We start from the raw sequence: 16,459 nt of genomic DNA, 5'->3' as shown, positions 1-16,459 counted from the left end.
ATGACTGTCATGTTGTTAACTTGCATAAAAAGCAGTTACATCTGCTCAGTTTCCAGGTGAGAGAGTGTGGATTCTGAAGAGGACATTTATCATCATTATTTAGAAAATGTATCTGATGGTAAAGAAAATGCAAAATGCCACGTCTTTACGCTATGAGTACAATAACATGTAAATTATGTAAGTTTATAGACAAGAACAGGAAGGTGAAATGGGGAAATGAATATTGTTTTGCCAATACAGTCAGTTTTCTTCTAAAAACAGAAGAGAGTGACATGAAATTTTTAGCGTGCTTTTAGTTAGCCTTGGCAACTTTTCCAGGCTCAGACCAAGTTACTGAGGAATTTTCCCCAGATTTTCTGCCACCCATTTGTGTTTCCTCTAAATGTAGGCAAGAAAGGGTGGGGGCGGGTTAGTAAGAGAAGCACTGTGAACATGGATGAACCTCAAAAACAGTATACCAAGGAAGCCAGGCACAAAAGACCACCTATTGTATGATCCCATTTATATGAAATTTCTAAAAAAAAAAAAAAAAAAAAGCAAACTACATATATAGAAAGCAGATCAGTGGTTACCTAGTGGTGGCTGGGAACAGGGACTGAATCTAAATGGGCATGAGAAAAGTTTTCAGGATGATGGAATTGTCCTAAAATTGGATTTTGGCAATGGTTGCGTAACTGTAAATGTAGTAAAACTCAAACTATGAGTTTTACAATATGTAAATTATACAATAAAACTTAAATACGCTGCCACAGTGTTTCTCAAGTGCAAGGAAATGTCAGCAAAAACAATTTCTGGTTACTATGGGATAGAAAGGCTCCTTCCCTGGCAAATAACCTCCAGCAACCCCCACAAATAAACCTCCCCCCACACACAGTGTAGGGGCTGTAGGGGAAAACTGCACTTGCTTCACAAAGGAGCTTCGAGACAAGCCTCCTGACCTCCCTTCTAACAGATTGTCCTCCAGCCGCACCCCCCTCCCACCCCGGCCACGCAAGCTAGAGCCGCACCATCCAGGAGAAACACAGTGGGAGCCACACATCTGTACTTCTGAGTTTTCTAGCAGACACAGTAGAATGTAAAAAGAAACAGGTGAAATTAATTTAAATATTTTCTTTAACTTGATATGTCAAAATATTATTTCAGCATGTAATTGATATAAAAAATTTACTGATGAGAGTTTTACATTCTTTCTTTTTTTTTTTTTTTAAGATTTTATTCATTTATTTGTCAGAGGGAGAAGAGGGCTCCCCGCTGAGCAGGGAGCCCGATGTGGAACTTGACTCCAGGACCCTGGGATCATGACCTGAGCCCAAGGTAAAGGCTTAACCAACTGAGCCACACCAGTGGCCCATTCTTTTTTTTTTTTTTTTTTTTAAGTACATTCTTTTTCATGCTAAATTGTCAAAAACTGATGTGGGACTCACACAGCACATCTCAATTCAGAGTGGCTACATTTTCAAGTGCTCGGGAGCCACAGGGGGACAGCGCAGGCCTAGAGGCATTCAGCTGCTGATGATAATCCAAAGACTTCAGATTAGTTGTAAAGAGGGAACAGTTCACACAAGCATCCGCTGCTAATTAAAAAAACATGTAAAGGTATATGTTGAATCATTCTGTGAAAGTACACTGATCTCTGTGCTCCTCACTTTTTTTTAAATTAATTTTTCACATGATCCTGAGGAATTTTTTAATGTACTCGACGGGTTTCATTTTTAGGTCTTGGTGGTTAAGTCCCAATAGTCCGCACAGACAACCGTGTTTGACATTAACATTGCAGAGCCATTCCAACATCAGGAATCGAAACAAGAGTTTGGCTGAGATGAAAGGTTATGTCCTTTATCAGGAAACTGCATCCTGTCCTCACAGAGGAACAGCTGTGATGATCTACAGTAATAGGTCTGTCTGGTTATGAGAATTAGTGACCTACAGCCACCAGCAGCCGTCTAGAACTTCTCGCCTCGCAGAGGAAGGCCTACAGCTTGCGAGAGTCTCAGGCGGGCTTGTTTGGTTGGGTTTGATTGGGCATAGGCTAGAGGTGGTCCATGTGGGGATAACGCAGCCATCTGAAGTTCTACCAAGATCCCTACTCTGCAGACGCATCGATGTGTTGTAATCTGCTGTCTCAATTATGGAGAATCTGATTTATCCCACAGCATTCGCTGTTCAACTTTCACACTTGTAGCTGACCACCTAGGCCTCTTGTGGAACAAAAGCTGCCCAGCTGTAGCACCTGGGAAAATCGTTCTTTCCTCAGAAACACTCCATTGTCTCCATAGACCCACAAATCCAAATGAAAAAGCAACCTCAGAAAATCAGCAGGAAGGAAGGCAGGTGATTGTTTGAGTTCTCTGTTCTTGTTGATTGTTCTTGGAAATCCCCCTCTGCTCGTGGCAACCTTTTCTTTCACTCTTCCTTTCCTCTGGGTTAAAATCGTGCCCTTGGGTTACCGGCGTCTCCATTGGCCCCAATTGCTTTTCATCGCTGTCTCCTCTTCACTTCCTCCCATACAGAGAGACCCGTAGCCGGGGAAGGTGTGGTTCTTAGAGCCATGGGGTTATTAGGGGCATTGGTCCCTGGTGGCATCTCACACAAATGTTGGGATGGGATAGAAGTTTTACCTTGGCCTTCACCCTTGGTCCCTGCAAATTAATATAGACCACCTTCGCTTTACCGTCTGCTTTACCCACTTTGTTCCCTGACTCTGGAGCTTTGGTTCAGGCTTCCCAGGCCTCCATGCTCTGCTTTGGGTATTTATTTGCCTCTGACTCAACCCCCAGCCTTTTCCCATTCACACATTCTGCCTCCAGTCCCCAGCACTGCAACGGGGAAGAAGAAATACTTCCACACCCAGAATCAGCCAGATGACTCCTTCCCCAGACACCAACAGATCCTGGCCTATATTAGCTGTCAACTCCAAGCCTTGGTTAACTTTGTTACCAGCGGTCAGAACTGAGCTCCCACATCTTAGCTTCCAGAACAGCTCCCCTTCCCAATAGTGGCGGCATCCCTTTTTGTTATTGAGCAAAGGAACCCCTTTTTCTTTCTCTATGCTAAAGAAAAACAAGCTCCCACCCTGCTCCTTGATGCATGTGTTAGTTCAGTTTCTCTGCAAAACAAAAGCTCAGAGAGACTTGGGTCTTGGGTCCAGGTAGCCTTTTTAGGAGGGGAGCCTGGGATGCCGGAGTGAGAGATCCGGGAGGGTAAGAGGAGAAAAAGCCAGGGAGGGAAGTGTTGATCCACTGGTCATTGCTGTGGGCAACTGGGCTCGCTCTTCCTGGGGACCCTCTGAGGAACTGGTAGAGAACACACCCCCAGAATTGTGCCTCTGAAGAACCAGAGACTGGGGCCTCGTTCCACTGAGTTTCCATCCCTCCAATGGTTGAGGGCCACCCTGGGAGTGTTAACTGCCCCCTCTCCTCGGGGCTGCCTGTATAAGGATAAGGGGACTGTCGAAGCTTGAAACGAACCCTGCGGTGGAGAAGTTGAGGGACCCCACCAGCGCTTGAGGTGGGCACTGCCCATGTCCACCCTGGCCACAGCTGGAATCCCAGAGGGGCTGGCGGATGTGAGCAGAGAGAGTATCAGCTACTATTCATGAATGGTAATGGAAAGCTATCCTCCTCACCCCGCCTCAAAAAACAAATGTACAAACAAAATGTACTGAAATGGAAATATCCCTAAGACCTGATATAAACTTTATAACTGTTCCTTCAAGTCCAAGAAGAGGGGATCCTCAAAGACAGCCGGCTTCCATACGGTCAGGTCAGGGCCAATGCAAGGGACCCTTTCACTGCAACGCCTTGTCTCCCACAGCCTGTGTGTTTCTATGTAGATGGGTTTCACCAGCTAAAGTCAGATGAAAAAGATGATCACCCCAGCCCCGTTGCCACCCTTTGTCAGAGTCTTCAAGGAAGCTGACTCAGAGGCGTGTGGGGCTTGGGGATAGAACCTTTTCCTTGTGCAACCTGAGGCTTTGGGAACAGTAAAGTCAGGTTGCAAACTGGTAACTATGGGATTCCCAAAGCATCAAGGTCATTCTAAACAGAGAGACAGTCTGGACCATGGAATAGGAAAACCCAGCAGACCTGGGACTCTTCTTAGTGGTTCATGACGTAGGTTGGCCTTTGAAATAAGGATTGAGTATACTCCTAGATATTACTCTTCACGATCGCTGCCATTTGTTGCACTCAGGTACACAGACCTTTGTTTATATTAGCTTATTTAATACATAACTGCAAAGTAGATCTATTATCACCAGCTGACAAATAAGGCAATCATGGCTCCCAGAGGTTAAAGACTCAGAGTTGTGCAGCTTCGTAAGGAGCAGATCTGGGGGATTCTAAACTAGTTCTTGGGCAAAGACAGAAATATGCTCCTGTTATGATTGTATATACACCTTTTTATAGATCCAGGAAGATAGGCAACGGGCCAGCCTGTTCCTCTATAAAATAGAATAGCAAATGGTTCAGAGCTCAGATTTTGGGGTCAGATGATGTCTTTTAAGACCATCAGGGAATAGAATTAGATTCAAAATTATCTCCATGTCTTCCATATAGCCTGTGATTAAATAGACTGTTAAAAATATATTTTTTATCACAGTACGTACTATGTGCATGAGTATGTTTTGTCCTGGATATTTGTCATGAGAAACTAAATGTTTTCCAGAAAAAAGTAACACATTTTTGAAACAAAATTGATACCATGCATTTGTGTCCTCATTCCAGAAATTTGCTTATTCCTTGGGTCACACATTTATATTTGGCAGCAAATTTCAGAAGTTGGCATGAACGAGCTTCCTTGGGCAAGTGTGGAAGGAAGAGCTCGTGTGCACACCCAGGAGAAATGAAACTGCTGGCTTGATGGGTTTGCAGGTCTTCCTACAACATGGAGAAACCATTTGAAAATCTACACTTGCCTCTGGGTAGCTGCAAGCTTGCTTTCTCATTTGTTTGTTCTTGAAGCTCTAGGTATGGATTTCTGTTGTGCTCCATCCAGCTTCCCCATGAGCCATCAGGAAGAAATTTCTCATCAGCACTACAGACAAGGAATGAGTCAGCACATAGTAGGTGCTTCATGGAGTCAGAGTTTCTCCAGATTGAAAGGGACTTTAAAGGTCATGAGCCTGCAATGAACATCTGTGGCTTTGCCCCATTCGTTTTGCAGCAAAACTTCTCAAAAAAGGTCTCTCTCTATTTGCCATCTCCACTTGCCCACATCCCATGTTTTCCTCAAACCTGTCCAGCCAGTGTTCTGTCCCTCCACTCATGGAAATTGCTCTGGTTGAGGTTTCAGACAGACCTCATATCACTGAATTTGGCGGTGACTTCTCTATTCACCTGTTCCTTCGCCACCCAGAAGCATTCAACACAGTGGACCACTCCTTCCAGTTTGAAATATTCTTTTTTTTAGCTTTTATGAAACCCCAGTCTCCTGGCTCCTCCTGCCTTACTAGACTCTCCTTCTTCATCCCTGTTATTGAATTCCCTGCCACTGATGCTTCTAGTTTTTGCCCATCCTGGGGCTCTCTCCACACCCTTTCCTTGGTGATATTCCTTTCAGTCTTCTGGCTTTTGATACTCTCTTTTACTGATGATTCTCAAATTTATACTCTGAACTCCAGACTCAAGTATTTAACTGCTACTTAACTTTGCCTTCTGGATGCCTGACCAACATCTCAAACTTAGGATGTGCAAAAATGGAACTCTTGATGCCTTCCCCTCCCCCCCAACCCTCTCCTCCCTGGGTCTTTCTCTTTTCAGTTAATGGGACCACCATGAACCAGTTGCTCAAGCCAAAAACTTAGAAGCCATATTTGATTTTTCTCTCTCTCATCTCCATATCTGGTGGCTCAGCAAGTCCTGTGGGCTTCTTCTCCTCAGTACATGTGCCAAATTCATCTACTTCTTTCGGTTTTCTATTTGTCCATCTCTCATCTGAATGACTGCCATAGCCTGCTTCTGGTCTCCCTGCTTTCACTTCTATCTTCCCCTAATCCATTCCCAGAGCAGAGCTTTTAAAAATGGAGGTCAGATAATGTGGCTCACTGGTTTAAAACCATCCAGTGGCTTCCCATCACTCAGAGTAAATTCAAATTCCTTAAGACTTCTAAGGCACCCATGACTTACCCCATGGGTCGACAGACTTTTCTGTAAAGGCCTCGTTAGTACATCTTTGAGGCTTTGTGAGACATGTGATCTGTGTTGCAACCGCTCGGCTCTTCTGCTGTAACAAGATAGCAGCCATATACAATATGGCAAACTGATAAATGTAGCTGTGTTCCAATAAAACTTTACTTACAAAATCAGGCAATGGGCTGGATTTGGCGTGTGGGCCAGTTTGCTGACCCTGATCTAGTCCCTTTGACCTTTCCAACTCCATCACACACCACTCTGCCTTTCACTATAGCCTAGTCGCTCTGGGAAAGATAGTCCCCCAGGATGGCTGCCATCAATTCCTTCTGTCCCTCCAGGACAGTCTCCCTTAGATGGAGAAAAATGGGATTATTACCTGTCCCTGACATTATACTAATGTCAGACCCCTTGAATATGCTGGCCTCGTGATGACTTTGGCCAGTGGAATGTGGTAAAATTGATGTTCTAGGACTTCTGAGCTGAGGCCTTGAGAAGAGTGGCAACTTTTGCTTCCTCTCTTCCAAGAGGTGTGGAATCCTTGGTGTGGAATCCCACCAATCCAGCCACCATGCTGTGAGAAAACAAAGGCCACACAGAGAAGCCATGCAGAGGAGAAGTTCTGGGCCATAGTCACAGATGAGCTCCACACCCGCACGCACAGCACTGACTGCCGGCTAGGGAGTAAACCATCTTGGCAATTCCAGCCTCGTCAGGCAATCGGCTGGAATCACATGGAGCAGAGAACCGCTTAGCTGGGTCCAGTCATTTCGTAGAACTAGGAGAGAGAAAATGGTTATTACTTTAAGCTATTAAGTTTCGGCGCTTGGTTTTACAACAATAGATAACTGAAACCCTGGCCTTCTTTCTGTTCCTCAAACCCACTTAGGTCATTTCTCCATCAGCACCATTCACTCTCTCTGCCTGGATCTTCACCTGGCTGGTCCTTCTCATCATTCAGTTTGGACCATAGCACCTCAGTATTTTTGTTTGTTTTGGAAAACTACCCTTTCTTTACTTTATGCTGTTTGGCGACCATCACCACCCCCATTCTCATCCTACCCTTATCTGGACTCCGGGATCAGCTTGTGATGAAGGCCTAATTCTACTCCTCTCCACCCCTGACACACCCAGCCTCATTTACTGATTCAAGGATGGACATGTGACCTCAGTCAGTTCAGTAAGAGTCAGTCCCAGGAATTATTGGTGAGGAGAGACTCTTGGTTGGGTTGTTAAACTGGTTTAACTCACACCTGGAGCTGTTGGTGCCCAACTATTCACCACAACGGCAGGCCTGTCTGGAAACAGAGCCAACCCAGAGGAGTGCAAAGTGGAGGGATACAGAGATAGACTCCAGATCCAGCCATACTTGAAGCTAGAATTTCCTTGCACTTTTAAGTTACATAAACTGATAACCTCCCACTCCACTCTCACCCCTCTTTTCCTCTGTTTAAGCCAGTTTGAGTTGTATTTCTGTCACTTGCTTTTAAAATATCAATTGCTTGACTCCCCCTCCACCACTTCCACCAAAGGTTAGGTTGAACCATATGAAATTGCTATTCTTATAAGTCAAAAATAACTGAATATCAGTAATTTTATATGGCTAACTTATTTGAACACCTCCAGAGACAGGGAACTCGCTACCTCATATGCCAAGAAAAGTTGAACAGACTTAACAAACAGAAAATTCTTTTTTTAAAAAAGATATATTTATTTGAGAGACAGAGAGCAAGAGAGCATGAGTAGGGCGAGGGTCAGAGGGAGAGAGAGTCCTCAAGCAGACTCCCTGCTGAACACAGAACCCGGTGTGGGGCTTGATCCCAGGACTCTGACTGAGATCATGACCTGAGCTGAAATCAAGAGTTGGCCATGGACTCAGGCACCCCCAGAAAATCATTTTTCTAAGACTAAAATTCATGTTCCAGCCCCTTTCATAGAGCTAGGAGTTCTCCTCTGAACATATTTTATGTCTAGTGTAGCACTTGACTGAAAAACTCCAGGATAGTCTCCTTTAGGTGGAGAAAAATGGGATTATTACCTCTTCATTCTAGACACAATACTTTTGGTAATGCAGCCTGAAACATCTAAATCTTTTATAAAAATGTGATGTCTTAAGCCACATCTTCTCCATCTTGTTCTAGTTTATTTCAAACTGAGTTCACGCCCTGATATTTAGCCCCAGTCGATTTCACTGTGTTCTATTTGACTCACTGACCCTTCTTTTAAAAGCCAAGCTCCTGCCCCTGCCCTTTGGATCAAAGTCTTTGTCAATTATTTTCTCTGTGGTTGTCATGATACAACAACATAATGAAAACTTAGTGCCGAGATCAGGACTGTGCAATCCAGGGTACCCCTTCCAGCATCGTGTTTTCTGCAAGTTTGAGAAGCGTGCCTTCTCTATATTCATCTGAGTCATGACTACAGATGTTGGAAAGGACAGAGCCAAGAATCAAGCCCAAAGGGATGTGTATGCTTGGATAGTGACTCATTAGCCTTCGGGTTGGGTTGTCTGGTCCGTCACTACTTCTCTGACGTGGGCTAGCAACCACCTGTGTTTCTCAGCTTGTCCACAGGAAGTTGCCCAGTACCAGCTAAGGCTGTTGCGGAAATGTATACGGGGCTCCTCATGACGGGGTATTCATTATCCCATTCTTGAAGTTAGGCGGAGCGGTGTGTGATTTAGGATGGGCTACACCACAGTAACAGACCCAAGGCTTAAATGGCTAAACACAATGGCATGTCATCTGTAGCTTAGGCTGCAACAATTCAGGGTGCTCGGGTTGATGGGAGTGCTGTCCTCCATGCAGCCTCTGGGGGATCTTGGTTCTCTCCCCGTCCTCGATCTGCTGTTCTTCGCTTCATTGTCATCTGCCTTCAGCCGCAGAAGAGGAAAGAGCATAAGGAAGCACACTGGGGAAGCTTTCACGGGGCAGGCCTGGGAATCGCATAGGCCCACTGCTCGCTCACTCAGCAGAGCCATTCCTAGCCAGTGCTAGGCAGGAAAATGCTGTTGAGCGAAGTGCTTCGAGAACTGGAGAATGGAGTCTTTGAACAGCCAGTGGTCTCTGCGATAGGCAGCTAACATCGCCATGACACAAAACTAATCACTCAAAACCTGACAGCTCAGCACATCCCTTCCTTTTAATACCAAGCTTCTGCCCCTTTCCATTGGGTCAAAGTCTTTGTCCACCATTATCTCTATAGTTGTCAGACTTATGTCAACAACATAATGCAGATACAATGCAAATAACATAAAAATTGATGGCAAAGTGGAACCATCAGTCTTGCAAGATCGGCAAGATTTCAAGAATAGGAAAGCAGTTTTAGGGAACTGCCCTGGTCATTTGCAAAGCCATTGACAAAGGAGGAAATGGCAGTGTTACATCAGAGGCAACCGGGGACGATGAGGACCAAAAAGACACATCAAGGGAGAATGAGTCTAAAATCAAAGGCAGTAAAAGACACCTGGGAAAATTAACAAACACCTCAAATATTTTTGTCAAATTATACTGTCTATGGCTGTGTTGTGAAATTTTTTTTTTTTAAAGTAGGCTCCATGGGCCCAGCATGGAGCCCAACATGGGGCTTGAACTCACGACCCCAAGATCAAGACCTGAGCTGAGATCAAGAGTTGGATGCTTAACTGACTGAGCCACCCAGGCACCCCTATGTTGTAAAAATCTTAATTGAAGAATTACACATTACATGATCTTCAATTTTATCAGAAAAATATGCCCCCCCCCCAAATCCTCAATAGCTGACTGATGGTTTTGTGGCGGTGGTTGTGCTCTTCTAAGAATGAGCTGTGGGCAGCACTCGTACCTGGGCCCTCCTGTAAGGCCCACCCTCTAGATGTTGGTGTGCCCGGAGCCTCGTCCTGGGTCTCTTCCCTCCAGTGTCCCCCCCTTTTCCTAAGGGACCCATCCGGTCCCTGGGCTTTAAATACCATCTGCCTGCAGTTGGCCGGCCTTCAGATGTGTATCCTACCTTTCACTGAGCGTTTAATAGCCTCTCAGACTTAGGTGTTTAGAAACACACCTCTTGATTTCAAACCTGCTCCTCAAGTCCTCCCTGCCTCACTCAGTAAATGGCAGTGTCCTTCAGCCTCTTCTCAAAGCAGAATCTCAAGAGTCATTCCTGATGCCTCTGAGCTGCCCACTCTCACATCTGAGGCTGTAGCACGTGCTGTTGGGCCTACCTTCCCACTATGTCCCCACTCCACGCCACCCTCCCACCACCACCTAGCCTAGGGGCCACCTCTCTCACTAGGGCCCCCACGAGAGCCTTGTCACTGGTGTTCCTGCCCCTGCCCTTGCCTTCATGGCTACCCTGTTTCCACATGGCAGTCACAGTCAGCCTTTAAACAGCCTTTAAATGAGGCTGTTTCATTCTGCAACTGAAATCTCTCCAATGGCTTCTCATCACATTTATAATAAAATCCAAACTCCTTCCTGCGGCCTCCCAGGCCCCATATCATCTGATTTGCGCCCCCATCTGGCACCTTGTTTCAACACCCCCTCCTGGCTCCTCGCTCACTCTCCACCACCGTGTGGGCTGTCCGGTGGGCTCCCGCCTCAGGGTCTGCACCGTCTGGACACTCTTTCCTCCAGAACGGGGCTGCCTGACTCCTTCTCATCATCAAATCTCAGCTAGAATGTTGTGTCCATAGAGGCCTTCTCCACTTCCCATCTAAGGCAGCCCCGCCCTCCAGCCTTCCTCATTTGGTTATCTGACTTTTTTGCTCACAGCGCTGTCATTATCACTAACTGCAACTCTTTTGCCTCTTCATGTATTTAAAACTTTTTCTGTCTTCCCTTAGACTATAAACTCCCGTGAGGGCAGGGATTTTGTCTAGTTGGTTCACTGCTGGATCTTTGTTGCCAGAGAGCGTCACATAATAGATGTTCAGTAAATATCCATAAACTAAATAGTTTTTCTTTGATGGAAGGAAAAAAACCCTTATTGTCATAACTTTAAGTTTTGTTTTGCTGGGTTAAGGCCCAGTAAAAATCCTTTTCACTATTTAATACGAAATTTTGGTTTCCTTTATAAGTAGATTTCTTCAAGTGGCCTTTTCCTGTATCCATTATCTTTGAACAATGAAGATCTCCTGTCTTGCATGTTTCCTTCCTTGCATAGACTGGTAAACTCGTGGAATAAGTAAATGAGGGCATGGCTGACATGATTTGTTCTTGGCTAACCCTAGCTGGGTCACAGTGATCAATCACTTTTCTTCCAGGGACACACAAATGCCCTTTCCCCTTTAAAATCCATTCTAGAATCATCTCTGCAATCTGCTATGCCCACCAGTTCACAGGGTATGAAACCCTCTTTCTTCTTTTTAATGGAACATTTTTTCTGTCTCCAGGATTCCAGCACCATTTTAAATATCTGCAGGTCCCCCAAGATCACAGATAAACATTGAAAGTCTCTTTCCTGGGTTCTGTAAGTACTCTGGCCTGTAATTCATCTGGGCCAAGAGGCTTGAATGTAATTCAATTCAGGACACAAATAAAGGTTCTCATTAGAGGGGAGTGGCCACAGTGCAAGACAATTTGGCAACACACTGATGTCACTGAATTGTGGAACGAAACAGATGCCTTGTTAATGCAGAGGCCCTGATATCTTTCCAAGAACTGGCCTGTAGAGCTCCTTGAGTTCTGACAAGCAGTCATCTGGGGCCAAAAAGTAGGGCTGAAGGGTTTAGAAGTCTCCTTTAAAATTCTCTTCTGTCTTGCCATGTGCCATAATCCTTTGGGGTCTGTGGAGAAAGACAGAATGGGAGAAAGGCAGAGGGAACCAGCTTCCCACTGGGGTGCTGAGGAGAGGTGGGGGTTCACCTGTGTGCAGCCTGCTGGTGGAAGCAAGCCTGCCTATAGGACTCTGAGGCTGACTTGAGCGTGCATGACCTTTTCAAAAGGTCACCCACTCCTCGTGTCTCCTCCAGACCCTCACCACGCAGGGAAGTCTGAATTTTCATATTGCATTGCTTGAGTTTTTCACTGCGGGCTCAAATTTATAAAGTGCTGTGTCAGCCAGACCACACATGCCCTGGGGTCTGATCCAAACAGTAGCTCCCGGTTTGTAATCTCTGGCCTAAGGCACCATGGAAAGATTACAGGTGGGCCAAGAAAAGATGCTGATTGTCAGCTTCTTCAGTCCCTGCTACCAGAATGTGATGGGAATGCAGATTCATGTCTTCTTAATACAGAAGAGCAGCTTTCTATTTTTTAGGGTTAAGCAGTTTCTGTTTTATAGAGATTAAACAATTGGTGGGGCCGCCTGGGTGGGTCAGTCAGTTGAGTGACTGACTCTTGATTTTGGCTCAGGTCATGATCTCGGGGTCGTGCTCCATGCATGCATCAGGCTTGGCGCTCAGTGCGGAGTCTGCTTGAGATTCCCTCACCCTCTCCCTCTGCTCTTCCCCCCACTCGCGCGCGCGCGCACACACACACACACACAAACACACACTTTCTCTCTCTCAAATAAATACAATCTTAGAAAAACCTGGTGTTGCAGGGGATCTTCATTTGACAGAGCCTTAACTTCACAGTGAGGAACTCATATGGTTGCACAATTTGGGGGCACAGTTTTTGTGGGGCTGTGTCTCCCTAAATCGGAAGATACTATGACTTTGTTGTCTATATGTTTGGGGCCCTCAAACTGGTACCTGGAATAGTGTATGCATGAGGTAAGTGCTCAGAAACAATACTGCTGACCACTTCAGCTTGCAAATCTCACTTTAAAAACTTTTTAAAAATCTCTGTGTAAATACCTGATTCCCTTAGGCTTAAGGCGTGGGGCAGAGGAGGAGAAATACAACCTTTGTTATCCTCAAAGATCAGAGGAGCTGTAATACACTTGCTAAGTCAGGGAGGTTTATTGAGGCAACGATAAAGACCTTCCAGTGAGTTTTGTTCAACCCTTGGATAACCTGGATCCCAATTTCCAAATACAACACAGTTGAACTTTCAAGGTTTTCCTTTTCAAACCTAAAAAACAAATTTGTTATCGTCCCAACCAAAACCTCTATAGCATAGGTCCTAATTAATGGTGTCATCCAATCACTCAAACTAGAAACTCTGGAATCATCTCTAACTCTTCTCACTCCAGATATTATTAGCCACCAACTTCCACACAGTCTCCAATTCATTCCCTCTTTCTCTCCTTTGATTCAGGGCTTCATCATCGCTCCCTGATATTTTAATGTTCTCTCCCTCACTCCCTCATGCCTGCACTTCCAATGTGGTCCAGTTTCGATTCCATGGCCAACATTAAAGCTGCTACACCTGCAGTTGCCCTCAACCCCCTTATGCTTCTTCCCACCATGGTAAGACCTTGGTAAAAGAATCCCAACCCTGGTTAAAACTGGCATTCTCACTACTCTCCACCTGTGTGCAGAAGCTGAGCTTGGGTGGGAAAAACCACTCGTCCCTGCTGACTGGTCACACCGAGAATCTCAAACCACAGGTGGGTCCTCAGTGCAGCCTGGCAAGTATAATGTATTCCCCTGGTCAACTGACTTCCCAGCTCCTTCAGTGTCTCTCCTCCAGGGTCCAGTGTTGTTCTAAGCCTCCCCCTGCCACCCTTATTCTCAGCTGCTGACCGTGCCCGCCGTTGCACTGGGAAAGTGAAATAACCAGCCGAGGCGTCTCTCCTCTCCCACCGCTAGACCATTGGCCTAAGTCATCTCCTTGTGTCCCCTCTGCCCCCAGCTCCCCAGTAACCCCAGTCCAGTTCCCACACTGCCAGAGTGATTATATATCACTCCGTCAGTAAAATCCGAGCTCCTTACCATGCCATGGCCCTCCTTGGTCTACCCACCTGCAGGTCTCAGATCTTGCACCCCGGGCTCTCCAGCGCCTGAGGCACGGTTTCCCCCTGGGGCCTCTGCAAACCCAGCTGCTGTGGCTGGAACGCTCTTCCNGTGAAGGCACGTGGTTCACTCTCTCGTGTCTCTCAGATCCTCGCTCAAAGCGCCCTTCTCCAACAGGCCTTCCCTGTAACCACACAAGCACCTCTGCCTTGTCTCCCTCAGTTCATTTTGTGCTTCGTTTCCTACGCATTTACGTAGCAGTAAAAACAGTAGCACTGTGATTTATTTTCCTTATTTTAACTTCAGAACACTATGGGGATTAATGCTGTAACTGGCCCAGGTCTCCTAAAAATACAACAAAAAGCCGGAACTGAGGTTCGAGAGCAGTTGCCCTATGTCCGTGGTGGCGTTCTGAAGCCCTCGATCGCTCCTAGATCTAAGCTGACATGGAAGTGTGTGTAGGACGCCCTTGTGGAGAATGGTGAGGGTGGGGTCCCAAAACGGAGAAGCGAGGAAGAGTCAGGGCTGACCTCACTCCTCTTGATTTCAACCTCCGTCTCTGTTTATTCACAGCTAGGATAACCCTGCTCAGCCACGGGCTCCGTTCCAAGCCGCCGGGGAAACACTGGTGGAAAAGCCAGAGCACCTAGGGTTTTAGCAAGGGGCTTCAGGACCTCTCGCAAAGTCTCGCGGCTCTCCCTTGATTGTAAGAAACAGTGGCCAGGTGTGACTTTCAACCAAACCCAGCATGTACGCCTGCGTTAGCTCCAGGAGGCAGCACGGCTCTCCTTTCACAGCAGACGCCGGTGCCGGCATGTGTGGGTGGTACCTTGCCCAAGGAGTAACCTGCCGCCGCCGCTGCCCGCGTAGCTTCTAATGAAGCCATCGTAAGCAGGTTTCCCAAAAGTGGCTTTCAAGGTAGGCTCTCAGAAAGCTTTTTCTCAAAGCAAGTTTGCCCTCCAAACTCACAGAGCTGATGGGCCACAAGCCTCTGTGTAGAAAGTGTACACAATTCTGCATTTTTGTAGTGGAGACGTTAGCAGTGGCCATTGGCAATATCCTGGCCTGCTTGGCTAAGGTCATCTGAATTTGTGTTCCCTAAACATCACAGTGGCCCTGACATTTCATAAAAGCACAGACCTGCCCCTTCCTTCTTTGGCCTCGAGATGTTGAGCTTGCCAGGCAAACTCTGGCTCCCTACTTGTTCAAGGTGGGCAGGAAACCTTGCCAGTTCATAAATCCTTGGACAGAGCGGGTCCACCAACAGGGGTTACATCTGCCCCCCCCCCCAAGGCTGTACCTACCCACCCACATCCCCCATCACCAATGGATTTTCCGTGCTTCTGGGCCATTCAGGTGGGGCCATGGCACAGCTATGAGAGCACAGGCCTTTGGGTATGGAGCTCTGCCCAGCAGGGGCCACCCAGCCTCTGGCCAAGCACTCCAGGCATGAGGCCACACCCAGCTCCCCTCTGTACTGGGTCCGTGTGAGCATATGTTTCAGTTCCCCGTTCTGGGAGAACTCTTCGAGTAGATCCAATTCCCAAGGTTCACCCAAGGGGAGAAAGGTGCTTTGGAGGTATACAGGGATTTGAGCGAATCTCGAAACTGGTCCAGGGTCACCGAGTACAAGCTTCCCAAGGTGACTTCAGACAGTGGAAATACCCCAAACTTTCCTTCCATACAGTTTGCTCGGGCTGAAGAGGGAGAGAGAAAGCTACCCCGAAAGCAGGCGGTCACGGTGGGTAGTTTGTGATCTGTCGGGCTGCTAAGTTGACAAAGGGGGACGGCTCTCCTAGTTCAGCGGCCTGAAGGTGTTCAGGGAGCTGGGGTTTTTGTGACGGAGACCTGGGTGACTGACTGGGACCGGCGGCGAACAGTCAGCGCCGAGGACGGCCCGGCGGGGCGAGGGCGGAGCGGGCGCCGCTGCGCTGACGGCCGCGGCAGAAAGGGGGCGGCCGCGCCCATTTCCTCCGCTCAGCCGGGGCCGGCGGGATCCGCATCGGCGAGCGGCGCCTCCGGACTGTGCCGGGCTGGGGCGAGACGGCTCTGGCCGAGCCTGCGGCGGCTGCTGCCATCCCTACGGACGCTCCGAAGTCCACCGCGCGGTTCGCTTTCCGGCTGCCCGTATGGACGCGGCGCTGAAGCGGAGCCGCTCGGAGGAGCCGGCAGAGCTCCCGCCGTCGGCCCGGGACTTGGAGGAAGAGGAGGAAGAGGCGATGGAACAGGGGCTGGAGGAGGAGGAAGAGGTGGACCCCCGGATCCAGGTAGGGCACGCGGGGGGCGCCGCAGAGGCGGGCATCCACACTTACACTCGCCTCGCGGCCCCCGGTGCCTGCGGTCCCGGGCGGTGGTGGCCACGTAGGTCCGCGGGCGAGAAGAGAGGGTCCGGATTCCCAGTTTCACCGGGTTCGCGGGGAGGCTGCAGTGCTCGCGTGGATGCGGCCTGACTATATCGTGGGGACCCCCCGCAGACGCCCGGCCGGATCTGGGGGTCGCCGCGGCGTGCCCAGTT

General features: G+C 47.8%; 1 protein-coding gene across 2 annotated transcripts in view; it reads left to right on the top strand.

Moving 5' to 3' along the window:
• The first annotated feature begins 15,922 nt into the window (after positions 1-15,922).
• Positions 15,923-16,459, top strand: part of SH3BP5 (SH3 domain binding protein 5) — a 69,710-nt gene continuing 69,173 nt past the window's right edge. Inside the window, exon 1 of one of the 2 annotated variants that reach the window (XM_040636827.1) lies at positions 15,923-16,211. In XM_040636827.1, coding sequence (XP_040492761.1) covers positions 16,074-16,211 — 138 coding nt within the window. In that variant the 5' untranslated portion in view covers positions 15,923-16,073. The remainder of the gene's footprint in view (positions 16,212-16,459) is intronic. The other variant, XM_040636826.1, reaches the window with a different exon arrangement.

This window comes from Ursus maritimus, unplaced genomic scaffold (assembly GCF_017311325.1).
Source record: "Ursus maritimus isolate PB19 unplaced genomic scaffold, ASM1731132v1 scaffold_20, whole genome shotgun sequence".
Lineage (NCBI taxonomy): Eukaryota > Metazoa > Chordata > Mammalia > Carnivora > Ursidae > Ursus > Ursus maritimus.
Note: the sequence above shows the minus strand (reverse complement) of the source record. Positions and strands in the feature narration are given on the sequence as shown.